Here is a 16918-nt window from a genome sequence, read left to right as displayed (position 1 = left end):
GACGGAGATTTGTCTTCCAACAAGACAATGATCCAAAACATAAAGCAAAATCTACAATGGAATGGTTCAAAAATAAACATATCCAGGTGTTAGAATGACCAAGTCAAAGTCCAGACCTGAATCCAATCGAGAATCTGTGGAAAGAACTGAAAACTGCTGTTCACAAATGCTCTCCATCCAACCTCACTGAGCTCGAGCTGTTTTGCAAGGAGGAATGGGAAAAAATGTCAGTCTCTCGATGTGCAAAACTGATAGAGACATACCCCAAGCGACTTACAGCTGTAATCGCAGCAAAAGTTGGCGCTACAAAGTATTAACTTAAGGGGGCTGAATAATTTTGCACGCCCAATTTTTCAGTTTTTGATTTGTTAAAAAAGTTTGAAATATCCAATAAATGTCGTTCCACTTCATGATTGTGTCCCACTTGTTGTTGATTCTTCACAAAAAAATACAGGTTTATATCTTTGTTTGAAGCCTGAAATGTGGCAAAAGGACGCAAAGTTCAAGGGGGCCGAATACTTTCGCAAGGCACTGTATATATATATATATATATATATATACTGTGGGGAGAACAAGTATTTGATACACTGCCGATCCATCCTCCCCTCAATACGGTGCAGTCGTCCTGTTCCCTTTGCAGAAAAGCATTCCCAACTAATGCTTCACAGTTGGGATGGTGTTCTTGGGGTTGTACTCATCCTTCTTCTTCCTTCTCATCCTCCTTCTTCTTCCTCCAAACACAGCGAGTGGAGTTTAGACCAAAAAGCTCTATTTTTGTCTCATCAGACCACATGACTGTCTCCCATTCCTCCTCTGGATCATTCAGATGGTCATTGGCAAACTTCAGACGGGCCTGGACATGCGCTGGCTTGAGCAGGGGGACCTTGCGTGCGCTGCAGGATAGTTAATCCATGACGGCTTGGTGTGTTACTAATGGTTTTCTTTGAGACTGTGGGCCCAACTCTCGTCAGGTCATTGACCAGGTCCTGCCGTGTAGTTTTGGGCTGATCCCTCACCTTCCTCATGATCATTGATGCCCCACGAGGTGAGATCTTGCATGGAGCCCCAGACCGAGGGTGATTGACCATCATCTTGAACTTCTTCCATTTTCTAATAATTGCGCCAACAGTTGTTGCCTTCTCACCAAGCTGCTTGCCTATTGTCCTGTAGCCCATCCCAGCCTTGTGCAGGTCTACAATTTTATCCCAGATGTCATTACACAGCTATCTGGTCTTGGCTATTGTGGAGAGGTTGGAGTCTGGACAGGACACCTGATTGAGTGTGTGGACAGGTGTCTTTTATACAGGTATCGAGTTCAAACAGGTGCAGTTAATACAGGTAATGAGTAGAGAACAGGAGGGCTTCTTAAAACCTGTTAAGTCTACCCCCTACTTTTTCGAACATTCTGTTAAAAATTGCGCAACATTTCAGCATCCTGCTACTCATGCCAGGAATATAGTATATGCATATGATTAGTATGTGTGGATAGAAAACACTCTGACGTTTCTAAAACTGGTTAAGCGCAAGAAAAACTGATCACTGAAAACTGGAAAAAGTATCAATGCGCCACTTGCATGTATTGTTTATGGGAAACCAAATTATATGGGGCTGAGATTGCAAGTCCTACAGCTTCCACATGATGTCGCCAGTCTTGTCAATTGCCTGGCCTTTGTTTCTTGGTCAAACGAGTGAGAGAGAGCCCATTCCTTCCGGATGAGAAATTTCCGAACATGATTTCAAGACGTGGAGCTATTGAATACACATCGCCCCGTGATCAATTTGATAGATTATTAACGTTTACTAATACCTAAAGTTGGATTACAAAAGTATTTCGAAGTGTTTTGTGAAAGTTTATCGTTGACTTTTTTAATTTAAAAAAATGACGTTGCGTTTTAAAACGGTCTTTTTTCCTGCATCACACACTTTATTTTAATTTTATTTATTTCACCTTTATTTAACCAGGTAGGCTAGTTGAGAACAAGTTCTCATTTGCAACTGCGACCTGGCCAAGATAAAGCATAGCAGTGTGAACAGACAACACAGAGTTACACATGGAGTTACACAAGTCAATAACACAGTAGAAAAAAAGGGGAGTCTTGCACTTTTCATAGATCGATATTTAGGGTATATAAAGACCGATTTAATCGAAAAAAAGACCCAATAGTGATGTTTATGGGACATCTAGGAGTGCCAACAAAGTAGATCGTCAAAGGTAATGGTAATGAATGTTTTATATTTTATTTCTGCGTTTTGTGTAGCGCCGGCTATGCTAATTATTTTGTTTACGTCCCCTTCAGGTATTTCGGGGTGTTGCATGCTATCAGATAATAGCTTCTCATGCTTTCGCCGAAAAGCATTTTAAGAATCTGACTTGTTGGCTGGATTCACAACGAGTGTAGCTTTAATTCAGTACCCTGCATGTGTGTTTTAATGAACGTTTGAGTTTTAACGAGTGCTATTAGCATTTAGCATAGTGCATTTGCATTTCCAAATGGCTAGATGGGACGCATGCGCGTCGGGTCGACTTAAGAGGTTAAAGAAAAACGAACAGGTCTGTGAGAGCCGGAATTCTTACTGGTGAGTAGGTGACCAAATACTTATGTCAGGCAATAAAATGCAAATTAATTACTTAAAAACATACGTGATTTTCTGGATTTTTGTTTTAGATTCCGCCTCTCACAGTTGAAGTGTACTTATGATAAAAATTACAGACCTCTACATGCTTTGTAAGTAGGAAAACCTGCAAAACCGGCAGTGTATTCTGTATACTTCTGGCCCTTCTTTGGACACTGTGTTAACCACCCTCCAGGCAAGCTTCAATGCCATACAACTCTCCTTCCGTGGCCTCCAATTGCTCTTAAATACAAGTAAAACTAAATGCATGCTCTTCAACCGATCGCTACCCGCACCTGCCCGCCTGTCCAACATCACTACTCTGGACGGCTCTGATTTAGAATACGTGGACAACTACAAATACTTAGGTGTCTGGTTAGACTGTAAACTCTCCTTCCAGACCCATATCAAATATCTCCAATCCAAAGTTAAATCTAGAATTGGCTTCCTATTTCGCAACAAAGCATCCTTCACTCATGCTGCCAAACATACCCTTGTAGAACTGACCATCCTACCAATCCTTGACTTTGGCGATGTCATTTACAAAATAGCCTCCAATACCCTACTCAACAAATTGGATGCAGTCTATCACAGTGCAATCCGTTTTGTCACCAAAGCCCCATATACTACCCACCATTGCGACCTGTACGCTCTCGTTGGCTGGCCCTCGCTTCATACTCGTCACCAAACCCACTGGCTCCATGTCATCTACAAGACCCTGCTAGGTAAAGTCCCCCCCTTATCTCAGCTCGCTGGTCACCATAGCATCTCCCACTTGTAGCACACGCTCCAGCAGGTATATCTCTCTAGTCACCCCCAAAACCAATTCTTTCTTTGGCCACCTCTCCTTCCAGTTCTCTGCTGCCAATGACTGGAATGAACTACAAAAAGCACTGAAACTGGAAACACTTATCTCCCTCACTAGCTTTAAGCACCAACTGTCAGAGCAGCTCACAGATTACTGCACCTGTACATAGCCCACCTATAATTTAGCCCAAACAACTACCTCTTTCCCTACTGTATTTAATTAATTTATTTATTTTGTTCCTTTGCACCCCATTATTTTTATTTCTACTTTGCACATTCTTCCATTGCAAATCTACCATTCCAGTGTTTTACTTGCTATATTGTATTTACTTTGCCACCATGGCCTTTTTTTGCCTTTACCTCCCTTATCTCACCTCATTTGCTCACATCGTATATAGACTTGTTTATACTGTATTATTGACTGTATGTTTGTTTTACTCCATGTGTAACTCTGTGTCGTTGTATGTGTCGAACTGCTTTGCTTTATCTTGGCCAGGTCGCAATTGTAAATGAGAACTTGTTCTCAACTTGCCTACCTGGTTAAATAAAGGTGAAATAAATAAAAGTATCAAATACTTGTTCTCCCCACTGTGTGTGTGTATATATATATATATAAATGAAAAAGATTTCTAGAGACTTTAATTTGTGTTAAGCTGTTTTTCAAAATATTGTATTAAAGTTTAGTTGTTAACTTAACTTGCTTAATTTTTTAATTTAGCTTAAATTTTCCTGGCATGCAGGGAAAATGGGTAGGGCTGCTTGAAAACATATCATTATTTACTGTACATGAACTTTAATCCACTTTACAATACCACTTTTCAGGAGACCAACAGAATATATGGAAGCTTAAAGCCATCGGGAACAGCATTCATTAGACAGGTTGTGAGGCTATGGAGGAGAGGTTGACACGGGAACAGCATTCATTAGACAGGTTGTGAGGCTATGGAGTAGAGGTTGACACGGGAACAGGACTCCCGCGGATCTTGTGGGTTCCGTGAGATTCTGGCAGGAATGGAGTGAGTTTCTAGAGTCAAGTTTTGGACGGGACAGGAACAACAGTCCACAGGAAAAAAGTTCAAAAAAATTTTTTTTTTGGTTCTTAACTGACTTGCCTCGTAAAATAAAGGTTAAAAAAATACCTAATAGTTATTGAGCAATGTGGAACAAAAAAGAGACATTATTAACATCAGGTTGATATGGTTATAAGAGGATATATTATATTAACACAAACAAGTGAGAAGATTGAAACAGTTGAGCTTATCACATTGATGTTGTAAATGTTATATTGTTGCATCCAATATGCCATCAGTTAATGTAATATAGTTAGTCTTGACAGAATAATTGTTGGTGTTATACCTTGATTTTCTGAGATGCCTCAACCATAGGGTGGTTACAAATCCTAGGTGTTTATGTCTTCTGTGGTCAGCACTCTGCAGCACAACAATAATGATTGGCAACACCATCATGTTCTGTCCAGTCTGTTGCAGAAACGAAACCTCAGAGCAGCTTCACATCCTGTTGCTAAACCCTGTAATAGCAGCCTTGTCAGTAACAGAAACTGTCAGCACAATAAACAACATGACAAAATCAAAGTTTTTAAAAATAAGGTGAAAATCAAACATAACAAAAAGTATGTTTGAATGACACTGAGGGGCAGTGGTTACAGATAATACAGGCATGCCTGAGGCTGATGCTATGCAGGTGTTTGTACACATGCAATATACACACTCTCATTCAAATGCACACATACATGGACACACACACATGGAAATATTGACATACAAAACTTAAACATATTCAGTTTGCCTTGCTGTTATGATGTTTGTTGTCCTTGATGTTTTCTCTCTTTTGTCCATACTGTTGGTTGTTGGTGCATTGAGGAAAGGTCTTGAGGGTGGGGAATGGAATTATTATTATTATTATTTTTTAAATTCTCGGTGGTGGGATTGTCGGGGGGGCGGGGTATTGGATGGTTAAGGGGTAGTTCTTGGAGAATTGTGGGGGTGGGGGTCTTGGAAGGCTGGTGGAAGATCTGTCGACGTGTCCTAGGCTACCTGTGCACCACCAAGTCAGAACAGTAGGCTAAGTTCTGAGGGTGAAAGGTTTCGCTGATGGCCAGGTGTAGCGGTGGTAAGGATTCACTCCATGGTGCTGAAAAAGAAAGCTCTGCTGTTGGGACAGCTTTATGTAGGCCCTAACAGTTTGGGACAGCTTAATCTAGGCCATAACAATTTGGGACAGCTTAATGTAGGCCTTAACAGTTTGGGACAGCTTAATGTAGGCCCTAACAGTTTGGGACAGCTTAATGTAGGCCCTAACAGTTTGGGACAGCTTTATGTAGGCCCTAACAGTTTGGGACAGCTTAATGTAGGCCCTAACAGTTTGGGACAGCTTTATGTAGGCCGTAACAGTTTGGGACAGCTTAATGTTTATTTTTATTTTTTTTCACTTTTATTTAACCAGGTAGGCTAGTTGAGAACAAGTTCTCATTTGCAACTGCGACCTGGCCAAGATAAAGCATAGCAGTGTGAACAGACAACACAGAGTTACACATGGAGTAAACAATTAACAAGTCAATAACACAGTAGAAAAAGGGGGAGTCTATATACATTGTGTGCAAAAGGCATGAGAAGGTAGGCGAATAATTACAATTATGCAGATTAACACTGGAGTGATAAATGATCAGATGGTTATGTACAGGTAGAGATATTGGTGTGCAAAAGAGCAGAAAAGTAAATAAATAAAAACAGTATGGGGATGAGGAAGGTGAAAATGGGTGGGCTATTTACCAATAGACTATGTACAGCTGCAGCGATCGGTTAGCTGCTCAGATAGCAGATGTTTGAAGTTGGTGAGGGAGATAAAAGTCTCCAACTTCAGCGATTTTTGCAATTCGTTCCAGTCACAGGCAGCAGAGAACTGGAACGAAAGGCGGCCAAATGAGGTGTTGGCTTTAGGGATGATCAGTGAGATACACCTTCTGGAGCGCGTGCTACGGATGGGTGTTGCCATCGTGACCAGTGAACTGAGATAAGGCGGAGCTGTACCTAGCATGGACTTGTAGATGACCTGGAGCCAGTGGGTCTGGCGACGAATATGTAGCGAGGGCCAGCCGACTAGAGCATACAAGTCGCAGTGGTGGGTGGTATAAGGTGCTTTAGTGACAAAACGGATGGCACTGTGATAGACTGCATCCAGTTTGCTGAGTAGAGTGTTGGAAGCAATTTTGTAGATGACATCGCCGAAGTCGAGGATCGGTAGGATAGTCAGTTTTACTAGGGTAAGTTTGGCGGCATGAGGAAGGAGGCTTTGTTGCGGAATAGAAAGCCGACTCTTGATTTGATTTTCGATTGGAGATGTTTGATATGGGTCTGGAAGGAGAGTTTACAGTCTAGCCAGACACCTAGGTACTTATAGATGTCCACATATTCAAGGTCGGAACCATCCAGGGTGGTGATGCTGGTCAGGCGTGCGGGTGCAGGCAGCGAACGGTTGAAAAGCATGCATTTGGTTTTACTAACGTTTAAGAGCAGTTGGAGGCCACGGAAGGAGTGTTGTATGGCATTGAAGCTCGTTTGGAGGTTAGATAGCACAGTGTCCAAGGACGGGCCGGAAGTATATAGAATGGTGTCGTCTGCGTAGAGGTGGATCAGGGAATCACCCGCAGCATGAGCAACATCATTGATATATACAGAGAAAAGAGTCGGCCCGAGAATTGAACCCTGTGGCACCCCCATAGAGACTGCCAGAGGACCGGACAGCATGCCCTCCAATTTGACACACTGAACTCTGTCTGCAAAGTAATTGGTGAACCAGGCAAGGCAGTCATCCGAAAAACCGAGGCTACTGAGTCTGCCGATAAGAATACGGTGATTGACAGAGTCGAAAGCCTTGGCAAGGTCTATGAAGACGGCTGCACAGTACTGTCTTTTATCGATGGCGGTTATGATATCGTTTAGTACCTTGAGCGTGGCTGAGGTACACCCGTGACCTGCTCGGAAACCAGATTGCACAGCGGAGAAGGTACGGTGGGATTTGAGATGGTCAGTGACCTGTTTGTTGACTTGGCTTTCGAAGACCTTAGATAGGCAGGGCAGGATGGATATAGGTCTGTAACAGTTTGGGTCCAGGGTGTCGCCCCCTTTGAAGAGGGGGATGACTGCGGCAGCTTTCCAATCCTTGGGGATCTCAGACGATATGAAAGAGAGGTTGAACAGGCTGGTAATAGGGGTTGCGACAATGGCGGCGGATAGTTTCAGGAATAGAGGGTCCAGATTGTCAAGCCCAGCTGATTTGTACGGGTCCAGGTTTTGCAGCTCTTGGCCGAGGTTGGAGTAGCCAGGCGGAAGGCATGGCCAACCATTGAGAAATGCTTGTTGAAGTTTTCGATAATCATGGATTTATCGGTGGTGACCGTGTTACCTAGCCTCAGTGCAGTGGGCAGCTGGGAGGAGGTGCTCTTGTTCTCCATGGACTTCACAGTGTCCCAGAACTTTTTGGAGTTGGAGCTACAGGATGCAAACTTCTGCCTGAAGAAGTTGGCCTTAGCTTTCCTGACTGACTGCGTGTATTGGTTCCTGACTTCCCTGAACAGTTGCATATCGCGGGGACTATTCGATGTTATTGCAGTCCGCCACAGGATGTTTTTGTGCTGGTCGAGGGCAGTCAGGTCTGGAGTGAACCAGGGGCTATATCTGTTCATAGTTCTGCATTTTTTGAACGGAGCATGCTTATCTAAAATGGTGAGGAAGTTACTTTTAAAGAAAGACCAGGCATCCTCAACTGACGGGATGAGGTCAATGTCCTTCCAGGATACCCGGGCCAGGTCGTTTAGAAAGGCCTGCTCACAGAAGTGTTTTAGGGAGCGTTTGACAGTGATGAGGGGTGGTCGTTTGACTGCGGACCCGTAGCGGATACAGGCAATGAGGCAGTGATCGCTGAGATCCTGGTTGAAGACAGCGGAGGTGTATTTGGAGGGCCAGTTGGTCAGGATGACGTCTATGAGGGTGCCCTTGTTTACAGAGTTAGGGTTGTACCTGGTGGGTTCCTTGATGATTTGAGTGAGATTGAGGGCATCTAGCTTAGATTGTAGGACTGCCGGGGTGTTAAGCATATCCCAGTTTAGGTCACCTAACAGAACAAACTCTGAAGCTAGATGGGGGGCGATCAATTCACAAATGGTGTCCAGGGCACAGCTGGGAACTGAGGGGGGGTCGGTAGCAGGCGGCAACAGTGAGATACTTATTTCTGGAGAGAGTAATTTTCAAAATTAGTAGTTCGAACTGTTTGGGTATGGACCTGGAAAGTATGACATTACTTTGCAGGCTATCTCTGCAGTAGACTGCAACTCCTCCCCCTTTGGCAGTTCTATCTTGACGGAAGATGTTATAGTTGGGTATGGAAATCTCTGAATTTTTGGTGGCCTTCCTGAGCCAGGATTCAGACACGGCAAGGACATCAGGGTTAGCAGAGTGTGCTAGAGCAGTGAGTAAGACAAACTTAGGGAGGAGGCTTCTGATGTTGACATGCATGAAACCAACGCTTTTTCGATCACAGAAGTCAACAAATGAGGGTGCGTTTTGAGATTCCAAAGGTCACACCCATATCGAACAGGTCACATCCAGTCACACCCACTGAACAAGAGCAAACATACCAGTAAGACTGTTGAATGGTGGAAACCGTTCTGCGCTCGACTGAACACCCAGCTGGCATAAAATAAACCACTTGTTATTTATTTAAATTTTATTTAACTAGGCAAGTCAAATTATTTTCAATGACGGCCTAGGAACTGCCTTGTTCAGGGGGAGAACGACAGATTTCTACCATGTCAGCTCAGGGATTCGATCTTGAAACCTTTGTTACTGGTCCAACGCTCTAACCACTAGGCTACCTGCCACCCGTATGTGAAGATAGTGCCCTCTGCTGGAGAAGTTTAAACTTTACTACACTAACGATGGAAAATCCCAATGAGATATTCTCCCTTCCTCATGTCCTCTACTCGCCTCCTTTTGAAAAAGGTCAAAGGCAATTGAGGATCGGAGGCGAGGAACTGTAGAAACAAGTGCGCTTGTATGAAATGACACTGCTCCTACACTAGTGTTATCCAAAAATGTGTAAAGTGTTCAAAAGAAACACAGCTACTTATGCTAGACTTTTTATTCATAAAAGGACAAGTAGTGTACTGTTTTTAAATGTGTGCATGTTTTTCTTATATGGCGAAATATAGAAATGTGTCTCTAGCTAGTCAATAAACTTAGGCTGGCATATAGATTTAAAGAAGCCACAGAAATTGACAAACAGTTTGAGGTTGAAGTTTTCCTTTTTATTTTCAAAGCATGTACAAAATCAGTACACGGTGGTAAAAAGACAGGCTACACATCTTGAGCAAATCATTAGTACTAAAACAAAGCCTGAGCTCTGATTGGATAACAAAGGACATGACGATCAACAAGTAATCTGAACGACTGTTTGGGAACCTTAAAATGAAAACTGGAAAAACGTAATGAGACAAACAAAACAACTAGACTGTTCACTTCAGACAAATTTGTTTTAGGTACAAGCTCAATTGTATTTCCTTGATTCCTTTCATCCTCTCTTCTCGCCACCTCAAAGCACATTGGATGAGAAGGAACATTCCGATTTTGTCCTCCAATGCATTTTAAGGTAGAGACAGGATGCAAGAAATCATGGAAAATACATTCACCCTGGGTTGTTGGGGTGGGCGGGCAGGGGGATAGCGTTGTTCCTCTACCGTGAGGAGTTGGAACTGGAGCGGGAACGATGACGTCTGCGCCCCGGGGACCTGGAGCGTCGGCGCACCGGGGACCGTCTCCTTGGTGACCGAGACCTGCAGGTAAACAAAGCATCACTTGTGTGTCAGTAAAGTACCTATATATTGCGTCATTTGAAGAAACTATCAACAGGTCAACATATTACACCACAAGGAGCTAGAGAGGCACTAGGAGTAGAGAATTAAACACTACAGTAATGTTCTCAGGACAGTAGGTCAGATTGGGGGAATTCAAATTACTGTTGAAATTGGTGATTGAACCAAGTATTTGTTACCAGTATTGTACTATAAATCCAGGACATCCAGGTCACCATAACATGGGCTAGAGCCATCAGACCCAACAGGGCCATCAGACCCAACAGGGCCATCAGACCCAACAGGGCTCGGGCCATCAGACCCACCAGGGCCATCAGACCCACCAGGGCTCGGGCCATCAGACCAGGGCCAACACTGACCTTCTCCTCATGCGAGGTGGGGTGCGGCGCCACATGGGGGGAGGTGGGGGCATTCTGCGTGGGGGTGACTGTCTACGAGGGGGAGGCCGTATCCTTGGAGCCAACACGGCAGAGGTGGTGATCTCCTGACCATCAATCTGACCTGGGAACAACAGAAAGATGCACAAACCTCAACATCATACTAGAAACATCTCTGTTAAAATGTATATAAACTCCAGGACATTGAGATTTCAGACTGACACAAAGCAGTACAAGGGGTTAGCCAGCAGTACAAGGGGTTAGCCAGCAGTACAAGGGGTTAGCCAGCAGTACAAGGGGTTAGCCAGCAGTACAAGGGGTTAGCCAGCAGTACAAGGGGCTAGCCAGCAGTACAAGGGGCTAGCCAGCAGTACAAGGGGCTAGCCAGCAGTACAATGGGTTAGCCAGCAGTACAAGGGGTTAGCCAGCAGTACAAGGGGTTAGCCAGCAGTACAAGGGGTTAGCCAGCAGTACAAGGGGTTAGCCAGCAGTACAAGGGGTTAGCCAGCAGTACAAGGGGCTAGCCAGCAGTACAAGGGGTTAGCCAGCAGTACAAGGGGCTAGCCAGCAGTACAAGGGGCTAGCCAGCAGCACAAGGGGCTAGCCAGCAGCACAAGGGGCTAGCCAGCAGCACAAGGGGCTAGCCAGCAGCACAAGGGGCTAGAAAGCAGCACAAGGTGCTAGCCAGCAGCACAAGGGGCTAGCCAGCGGCACAAGGGGTTAGCCAGCGGTACAAGGGGCTAGCCAGCGGTACAAGGGGCTAGCCAGCGGTACAAGGGGCTAGCCAGCAGTACAAGGGGTTAGCCAGCAGTACAAGGGGTTAGCCAGCAGTACAAGGGTTAGCCAGCAGTACAAGGGGTTAGCCAGCAGTACAAGGGGCTAGCCAGCAGTACAAGGGGTTAGCCAGCAGTACAAGGGGTTAGCCAGCAGTACAAGGGGCTAGCCAGCAGTACAAGGGGCTAGCCAGCAGTACAAGGGGTTAGCCAGCAGTACAAGGGGCTAGCCAGCAGTACAAGGGCTAGCCAGCAGTACAAGGGGCTAGCCAGCAGTACAAGGGGCTAGCCAGCAGTACAAGGGGTTAGCCAGCAGTACAAGGGGTTAGCCAGCAGTACAAGGGGTTAGCCAGCAGTACAAGGGGCTAGCCAGCAGTACAAGGGGTTAGCCAGCAGTACAAGGGGTTAGCCAGCAGTACAAGGGGTTAGCCAGCAGTACAAGGGGTTAGCCAGCAGTACAAGGGGCTAGCCAGCAGTACAAGGGGCTAGGCTCTGCACTGAGATGATACATTGGGGACGTAGCGTTCGCATGAAACAACGCCGTCATTGTAGGTTTTTAGCTGCTCCACCGGAAGATGGCATCACAGACGAAGCACAAACCACTTTCAGCGTTTACCCTTCGTGAGTCATGCATCGACTGGGAGAAAATTAAAAAGCTCCTCACAGCTAATCTCCAGTCACGTGCTGTTTGTGCAACAGCCAGGTTTAATTGGCTACAATGGGAATGTATTACTTGTAGCTCAAAAAAGTATGTACCAGGTCTGTTATTGTTACAGTCTACAAGATTGTGTTCAGTAGGCACAAAACGACCGGAAACCAAAAGGAACCATCTGAACATGTCCAATAAGAATTGCTCATTTTCATTTGCAAAACATTCTACTACGCTGTGGCCTAATGAACATGCCCAAGATGCCCTCGTACCACCATCCATGTGTTTCAGGGCCTTCTGGGCCTCCTCTGGAGTCTCAAACTCCACATAGGCGTAGCCCCGGGACAGGTTTGGGTGGAGCCTCTCCACTGGCATGTCAATCATCTTGATCTTGCCGTAGGTGGCAAAGATCTCCTGGATGTGGTCCTGTTCAACAGAAGATAAAAATGGACTTCCAACATGTATCTCTGATGGCATGGTCTCGACATACAACTCATTCAAAGAGAATAAGTACACTTTTACTTTAAGGCTCAATATGTAGAAATCACTCCGCTATACATAGTTGCTAAAATACTAAAATGATCAACTAATTTCAGTTTGTGACAAAACAAGCAATGTAGGCTATAGTGTAGAGAATCAGTGTACCATCTAAACCGCTGTGAAATATATTTTCAATATCCCAAAATATCAATATATAAAGTTTTAGAACACCTACTCATTCATGGCTTCTTATTTATTTTTACTATTTGTCATTGTAGAATAATAGTGAAGACATCAAAACTATGAAATAACATATGGAATCATGTAGTAACCAAAAAAAAAAAAATAACAAAAAAAAAAGTACAAAAATAAATGTATAGATATATATTTGAGATTCTTCAAATAGCCACCCTTGATGACAGCTTTGCACACCCATGGCATTCTCTCAACCAGCTTCATGAAGTAGTCAACTGGAATGCACTTCAAATAACAGGTGTGCCTTGTTAAAAGTTAATTTGCAGAATATCTTTCCTTCTTAATGTGTTTGAGCCAATCAGCTGTGTTGTGACAAGGTAGGGGGATATACAGAATATATATATATTTGGTAAAAGACCAAGTCCATATTATGTCAAGAACAGCTCATAAAAGCAAAGAGAAACAACAGTCCATCATTATGTTAAGACATGAGGGTCAGTCAATACGGAACATTTCAAGAACTTTGAACATTTCTTCAAGCGCAGTCGTAAAAACAATCATGCACTGTGATGAAACTGGCTCTCATGAGAACCGCCACAGGAAAGGAAGACCCAGAGTTACCTCTGCTGCAGAGGATAAGTTCATTAAAGTTAACTGCACTTCAGGTTGCAGCCCAAATAACTGCTTCAGAGTTCAAGTAACAGACATCTCGACATCAACTGTTCAGAGGAGACTGTGTGAATCAGGCCTTCATGGTCGAAATTGCTGCAAAGAAACCACTACTAAAGGACACCAATAAGAAGATACTTGCTTGGGCCAAGAAACACAAGCAATGGACATTAAACCGATGGAAATTTGTCTTTTGGTCTGGAGTCCAAATTTGAGAATTTTGGTTCCAACCACCGTGTCTTTGTGAGATGCGGTGTGGGTGAACGGATGATCTCTGCATGTGTATTTCCCACCGTGAAGCATGGTGGAGGTGGTGTGATGGTGCTTTGCTGGTGAAACTGTCAGTGATTTATTTATAATTCAAGGCACACTTAACCAGCATGGCTACCACAGCATTCTGCAGCGATATGCCATGCCATCTGGTTTGGACTAAGTGATACTATCATTCATTTTTCAACAGGATAATGACCCAACACACCTCCAGGCTGTGTAAGGGCTATTTTACCAAGGAGAGTGGAGTGCTGCATCAGATGACCTGGCCTCCACAATCACACGACCTCAAAAAAGTTGAAATGGTTTAGGATGAGCCCGACCTCAGAGTGAAGGAAAAGCAGCCAACAAGTGCTCAGCATATGTGGGAACTCCTTCAAGACTGTTGGAAAAGCATTCCAGGTGAAGCTGGTTGAGAGAACGCCAAGCGTATGCAAAGCTGTCATCAAGGTAAAGGGTGGCTATTTGAAGAATCTCAAATATATTTTGATTTGTTTAACACTTTTTTTGTTACTACATGATTCCATATGTGTTATTTCATCGTTTTGATGTCTTCACTATTATTCTACAATGTAGAAAACTGTAAAAATAAAGAACACATGCATTAGTAGGTGTTCTAAACTTTTTGACCGGTAATGTGTGTGTGCATATATCTTTATTTATCCACTGTACAACAATAATATGTATTTTTACAGCCACAGTACCTAACCCCCTAATGTTCCTGGCTTATTTTGTAAAAGAACATGTTGTAAGCCTAACATACAATTGGTGCTTCAGAATTCACTCTAGGCCAGTTACTCTGTTAACTCCAGAACTGCCTTCTCCCGGATATCTTCAAAGAGTTCATAATTCAATACAATAATATTGACAATTCCAAGCACCCTGCAAAATTGTGAGATCATGAGAGGATACACAACTGCTACTAACCGCTAACACTGTGCTGCTCTCAGCCTGTTATTTTTTTATTTTTTAACCTTTATTTAACTAGGCAAGTCAGTTAAGAACAAATTCTTATTTTCAATGACGGCCTAGGAACAGTGGGTTAACTGCCTGTTCAGGGGTAGAACGACAGGTCAGCTCGGGGACTTGAACTTACAACCTTTCAGTTACTAGTCCAACGCTCTAACCACTAGGCTACCCTGCCGCCCCCCGCCCCATGTCAACAGCCGTGTCGTGTAGTCCCTCACCTTGGTCACATTTCTGGTCAGTCTTCCTAAGTGAACTTTGGTGGGCTTGGGGCTCGGGCTCCTTCTCCTTCGCTCCTTGTCATCTCCCTTCTTCTGTGTTTTGGACCTGTAGCACAATGGACAGTCATTACAAAACCATGAGAGTTTACGAAGTGAAGAGACACTATTTAAAGCGGGACAAACTTGTAGTTTTTCCCACAACTGAACCATTTTGATCATGATAAAACGGCATTCTCAACCAGACCTAGGGTTCAAATAGTATTTGACATATTTCAACTACGTTCAGTGTGTGCCACTGGTTCCATTGTCCTAGACGAAGATAAAACATTTGGACGATTTCAAATACTATGTGAACCCAGGGAATTTCCCGATGAGCAGACACTGTTTAGGACCACAATCACAATGTATCAGCTGGTACTCACGCGGAACGGGAGCGGCGACGGTTGTCGTGGCGGCGGCGGCCGGGGTCGGGTGACCCAGAGGAACTAGATGAGCTGGAGGAGCTGGACCGGGAAGACCCAGAGCGGCTGGTGCCAGAGGAACTAGAGCCGCTGGAGGAACCAGAGCTGGAGCCAGAGCTGCTGCTGGAGCTGGGTAGTAAGATATACATACACAAACAGGCCAGCAACAAGGGTTGTGTTCATTAGGCACACAATCGAAGGAAATTGAGTAAAACAGGGAAGTACCATCTGAAATTCATGTCAAATTAACCTCTTGGCCCACTTTGGAACATAGGGCATTCCAGCTTGGCTTAGCGTGAAAAGACCTAGCTAGTGTGTCCTAAAGCACTGTTTGAGGTAGTTAAAGACTGTACAGAGTCTGAAAGAGCAATTGGGGGCATCTCACCTGCTGCTGCTCCCAGTGGATGCACTGCGTCGTTTGTGGCCCTTCTCCCTGCCTCTCTCCTTGTCCCCCCCTTCCTTTGTGGCAGTCTTCTCTTTTCCCCTGTCCTTTGACTTTTCCTCCTCCTTACGCTTTGTGGGTGACGGTGCCCTAAGTAAGTGAAAAAAATATGTAACTTAAGAACAGCATTATTATTAAGTTCCTCATCTTCAAACTCTAACTGTTTATATGTTGCGTTTATGCTACCGCCATTGCCTTCCTCCATTCATAGAACAAGCGAGGCCAGAAACGATAGCTAATTAGCAACGTTGTGCCATGCTCTGTTGATGTAGCTCAAGCATTAAAATGTATCTAATGTAATGCCAAAATGGTCAACATTGAGAAGATCATAACATGGAACAGAAATAGTTATATAAACCCATAATACGTACATTTCGTTCGAGTCGGATGCAGGCTCAACCACTCGTTCCGCTGTGCTAAATCTGACGCGTAATGATGACGTGGTCGCATAAATGACGTTTTACACTTTTTCTCTTTGGTCAACATTCATACGAAAATCTTTAGCTAGCTATCAACCCTCGACCACTGGTTCTATCAGTAAGGTTAGTTAATAGTTACTTGTTAAAAATGTATGTTTTCCCCTAGCGATTTAGCTTGCACACTAAAGGAAACGATGTGGGTCATTTTCAAATGAGCTGAAAACGTGCAGAATCGTATTGAGGTGAGTTGACACCGCGATCAAATATTCTTAGCTAGAACTAGCTCACGTTAGTTATCTATTTAGAACAAATCATTTCCTTTTTTCAACGTTAAGGTAGGACCGTTAGGCTATGTGTTCACATTGTGGGACAGGTTTGATGCTATCTAGCTAAAATATTTACTTGCTAGACAATGGACAGTACACTGTCCCAACGTTGATGCTAGACTGTTGGTACGGGTGGAGTAATGAAGATAGACTACGCTACGGCTTCCAAGCTTAGTTCAGGTGGAAGTCTGTGGCAGAGGTTAGGATACACTGCCAGCCATGTTCTATTGGCTTATGTATTATGTTTATTTAGCTTACTAAATCTAGCTAATCATTTATGTATTTTGCCAAAAATAATCAGTCAATTTTGCCTGGTGTCCTGTCCTTCACAAGTTAAATTGATTTTAATGTCAGTCTAGCTATC

At 44.0% G+C, this 16918-nt stretch overlaps 2 protein-coding genes across 6 annotated transcripts in view; one reads left to right on the top strand and one right to left on the bottom strand.

Annotated features, from left to right (window-relative positions):
• Positions 1–9720: 9720 nt before the first annotated feature.
• LOC115116443 (RNA-binding protein with serine-rich domain 1-like) lies at positions 9721–16281 on the bottom strand. The gene is made up of 7 exons (XM_065010623.1): positions 16181–16281; positions 15753–15899; positions 15329–15496; positions 14907–15012; positions 12378–12531; positions 10666–10807; positions 9721–10267 (listed from the first exon to the last, which is right to left on the bottom strand). Coding segments are annotated over exons 1-7 (819 nt in total). The 5' UTR covers positions 16183–16281; the 3' UTR covers positions 9721–10167.
• The window catches only part of LOC135564723 (uncharacterized), a 50503-nt gene continuing 49857 nt past the window's right edge, over positions 16273–16918 (top strand). For 2 of the 5 annotated variants that reach the window (XM_065010622.1, XM_065010621.1), the window contains exon 1: positions 16288–16470. The gene's annotated coding sequence lies outside the window, so the exon portion shown is untranslated. Of the gene's footprint in view, positions 16471–16918 lie in introns of all 5 variants that reach the window. The other 3 variants (XM_065010618.1, XM_065010619.1, XM_065010620.1) reach the window with 2 other exon arrangements.

Source organism: Oncorhynchus nerka, linkage group LG26 (assembly GCF_034236695.1).
Source record: "Oncorhynchus nerka isolate Pitt River linkage group LG26, Oner_Uvic_2.0, whole genome shotgun sequence".
In the NCBI taxonomy this organism is placed as follows: domain Eukaryota; kingdom Metazoa; phylum Chordata; class Actinopteri; order Salmoniformes; family Salmonidae; genus Oncorhynchus; species Oncorhynchus nerka.
Note: the sequence above shows the minus strand (reverse complement) of the source record. Positions and strands in the feature narration are given on the sequence as shown.

What these genes read in the sequence shown, in the direction of transcription:
- LOC115116443 (XM_065010623.1), bottom strand. An exon ending in TGACCAGAAATGTGACCAAG is followed by an intron (nt 12,532 to 14,906) that starts GTGAGGGACTAC and finishes TCTGTTGAACAG; the next exon opens with GACCACATCCAGGAGATCTT. An exon ending in CCTGAAACACATGGATGGTG is followed by an intron (nt 10,808 to 12,377) that starts GTACGAGGGCAT and finishes TGTTGTTCCCAG; the next exon opens with GTCAGATTGATGGTCAGGAG.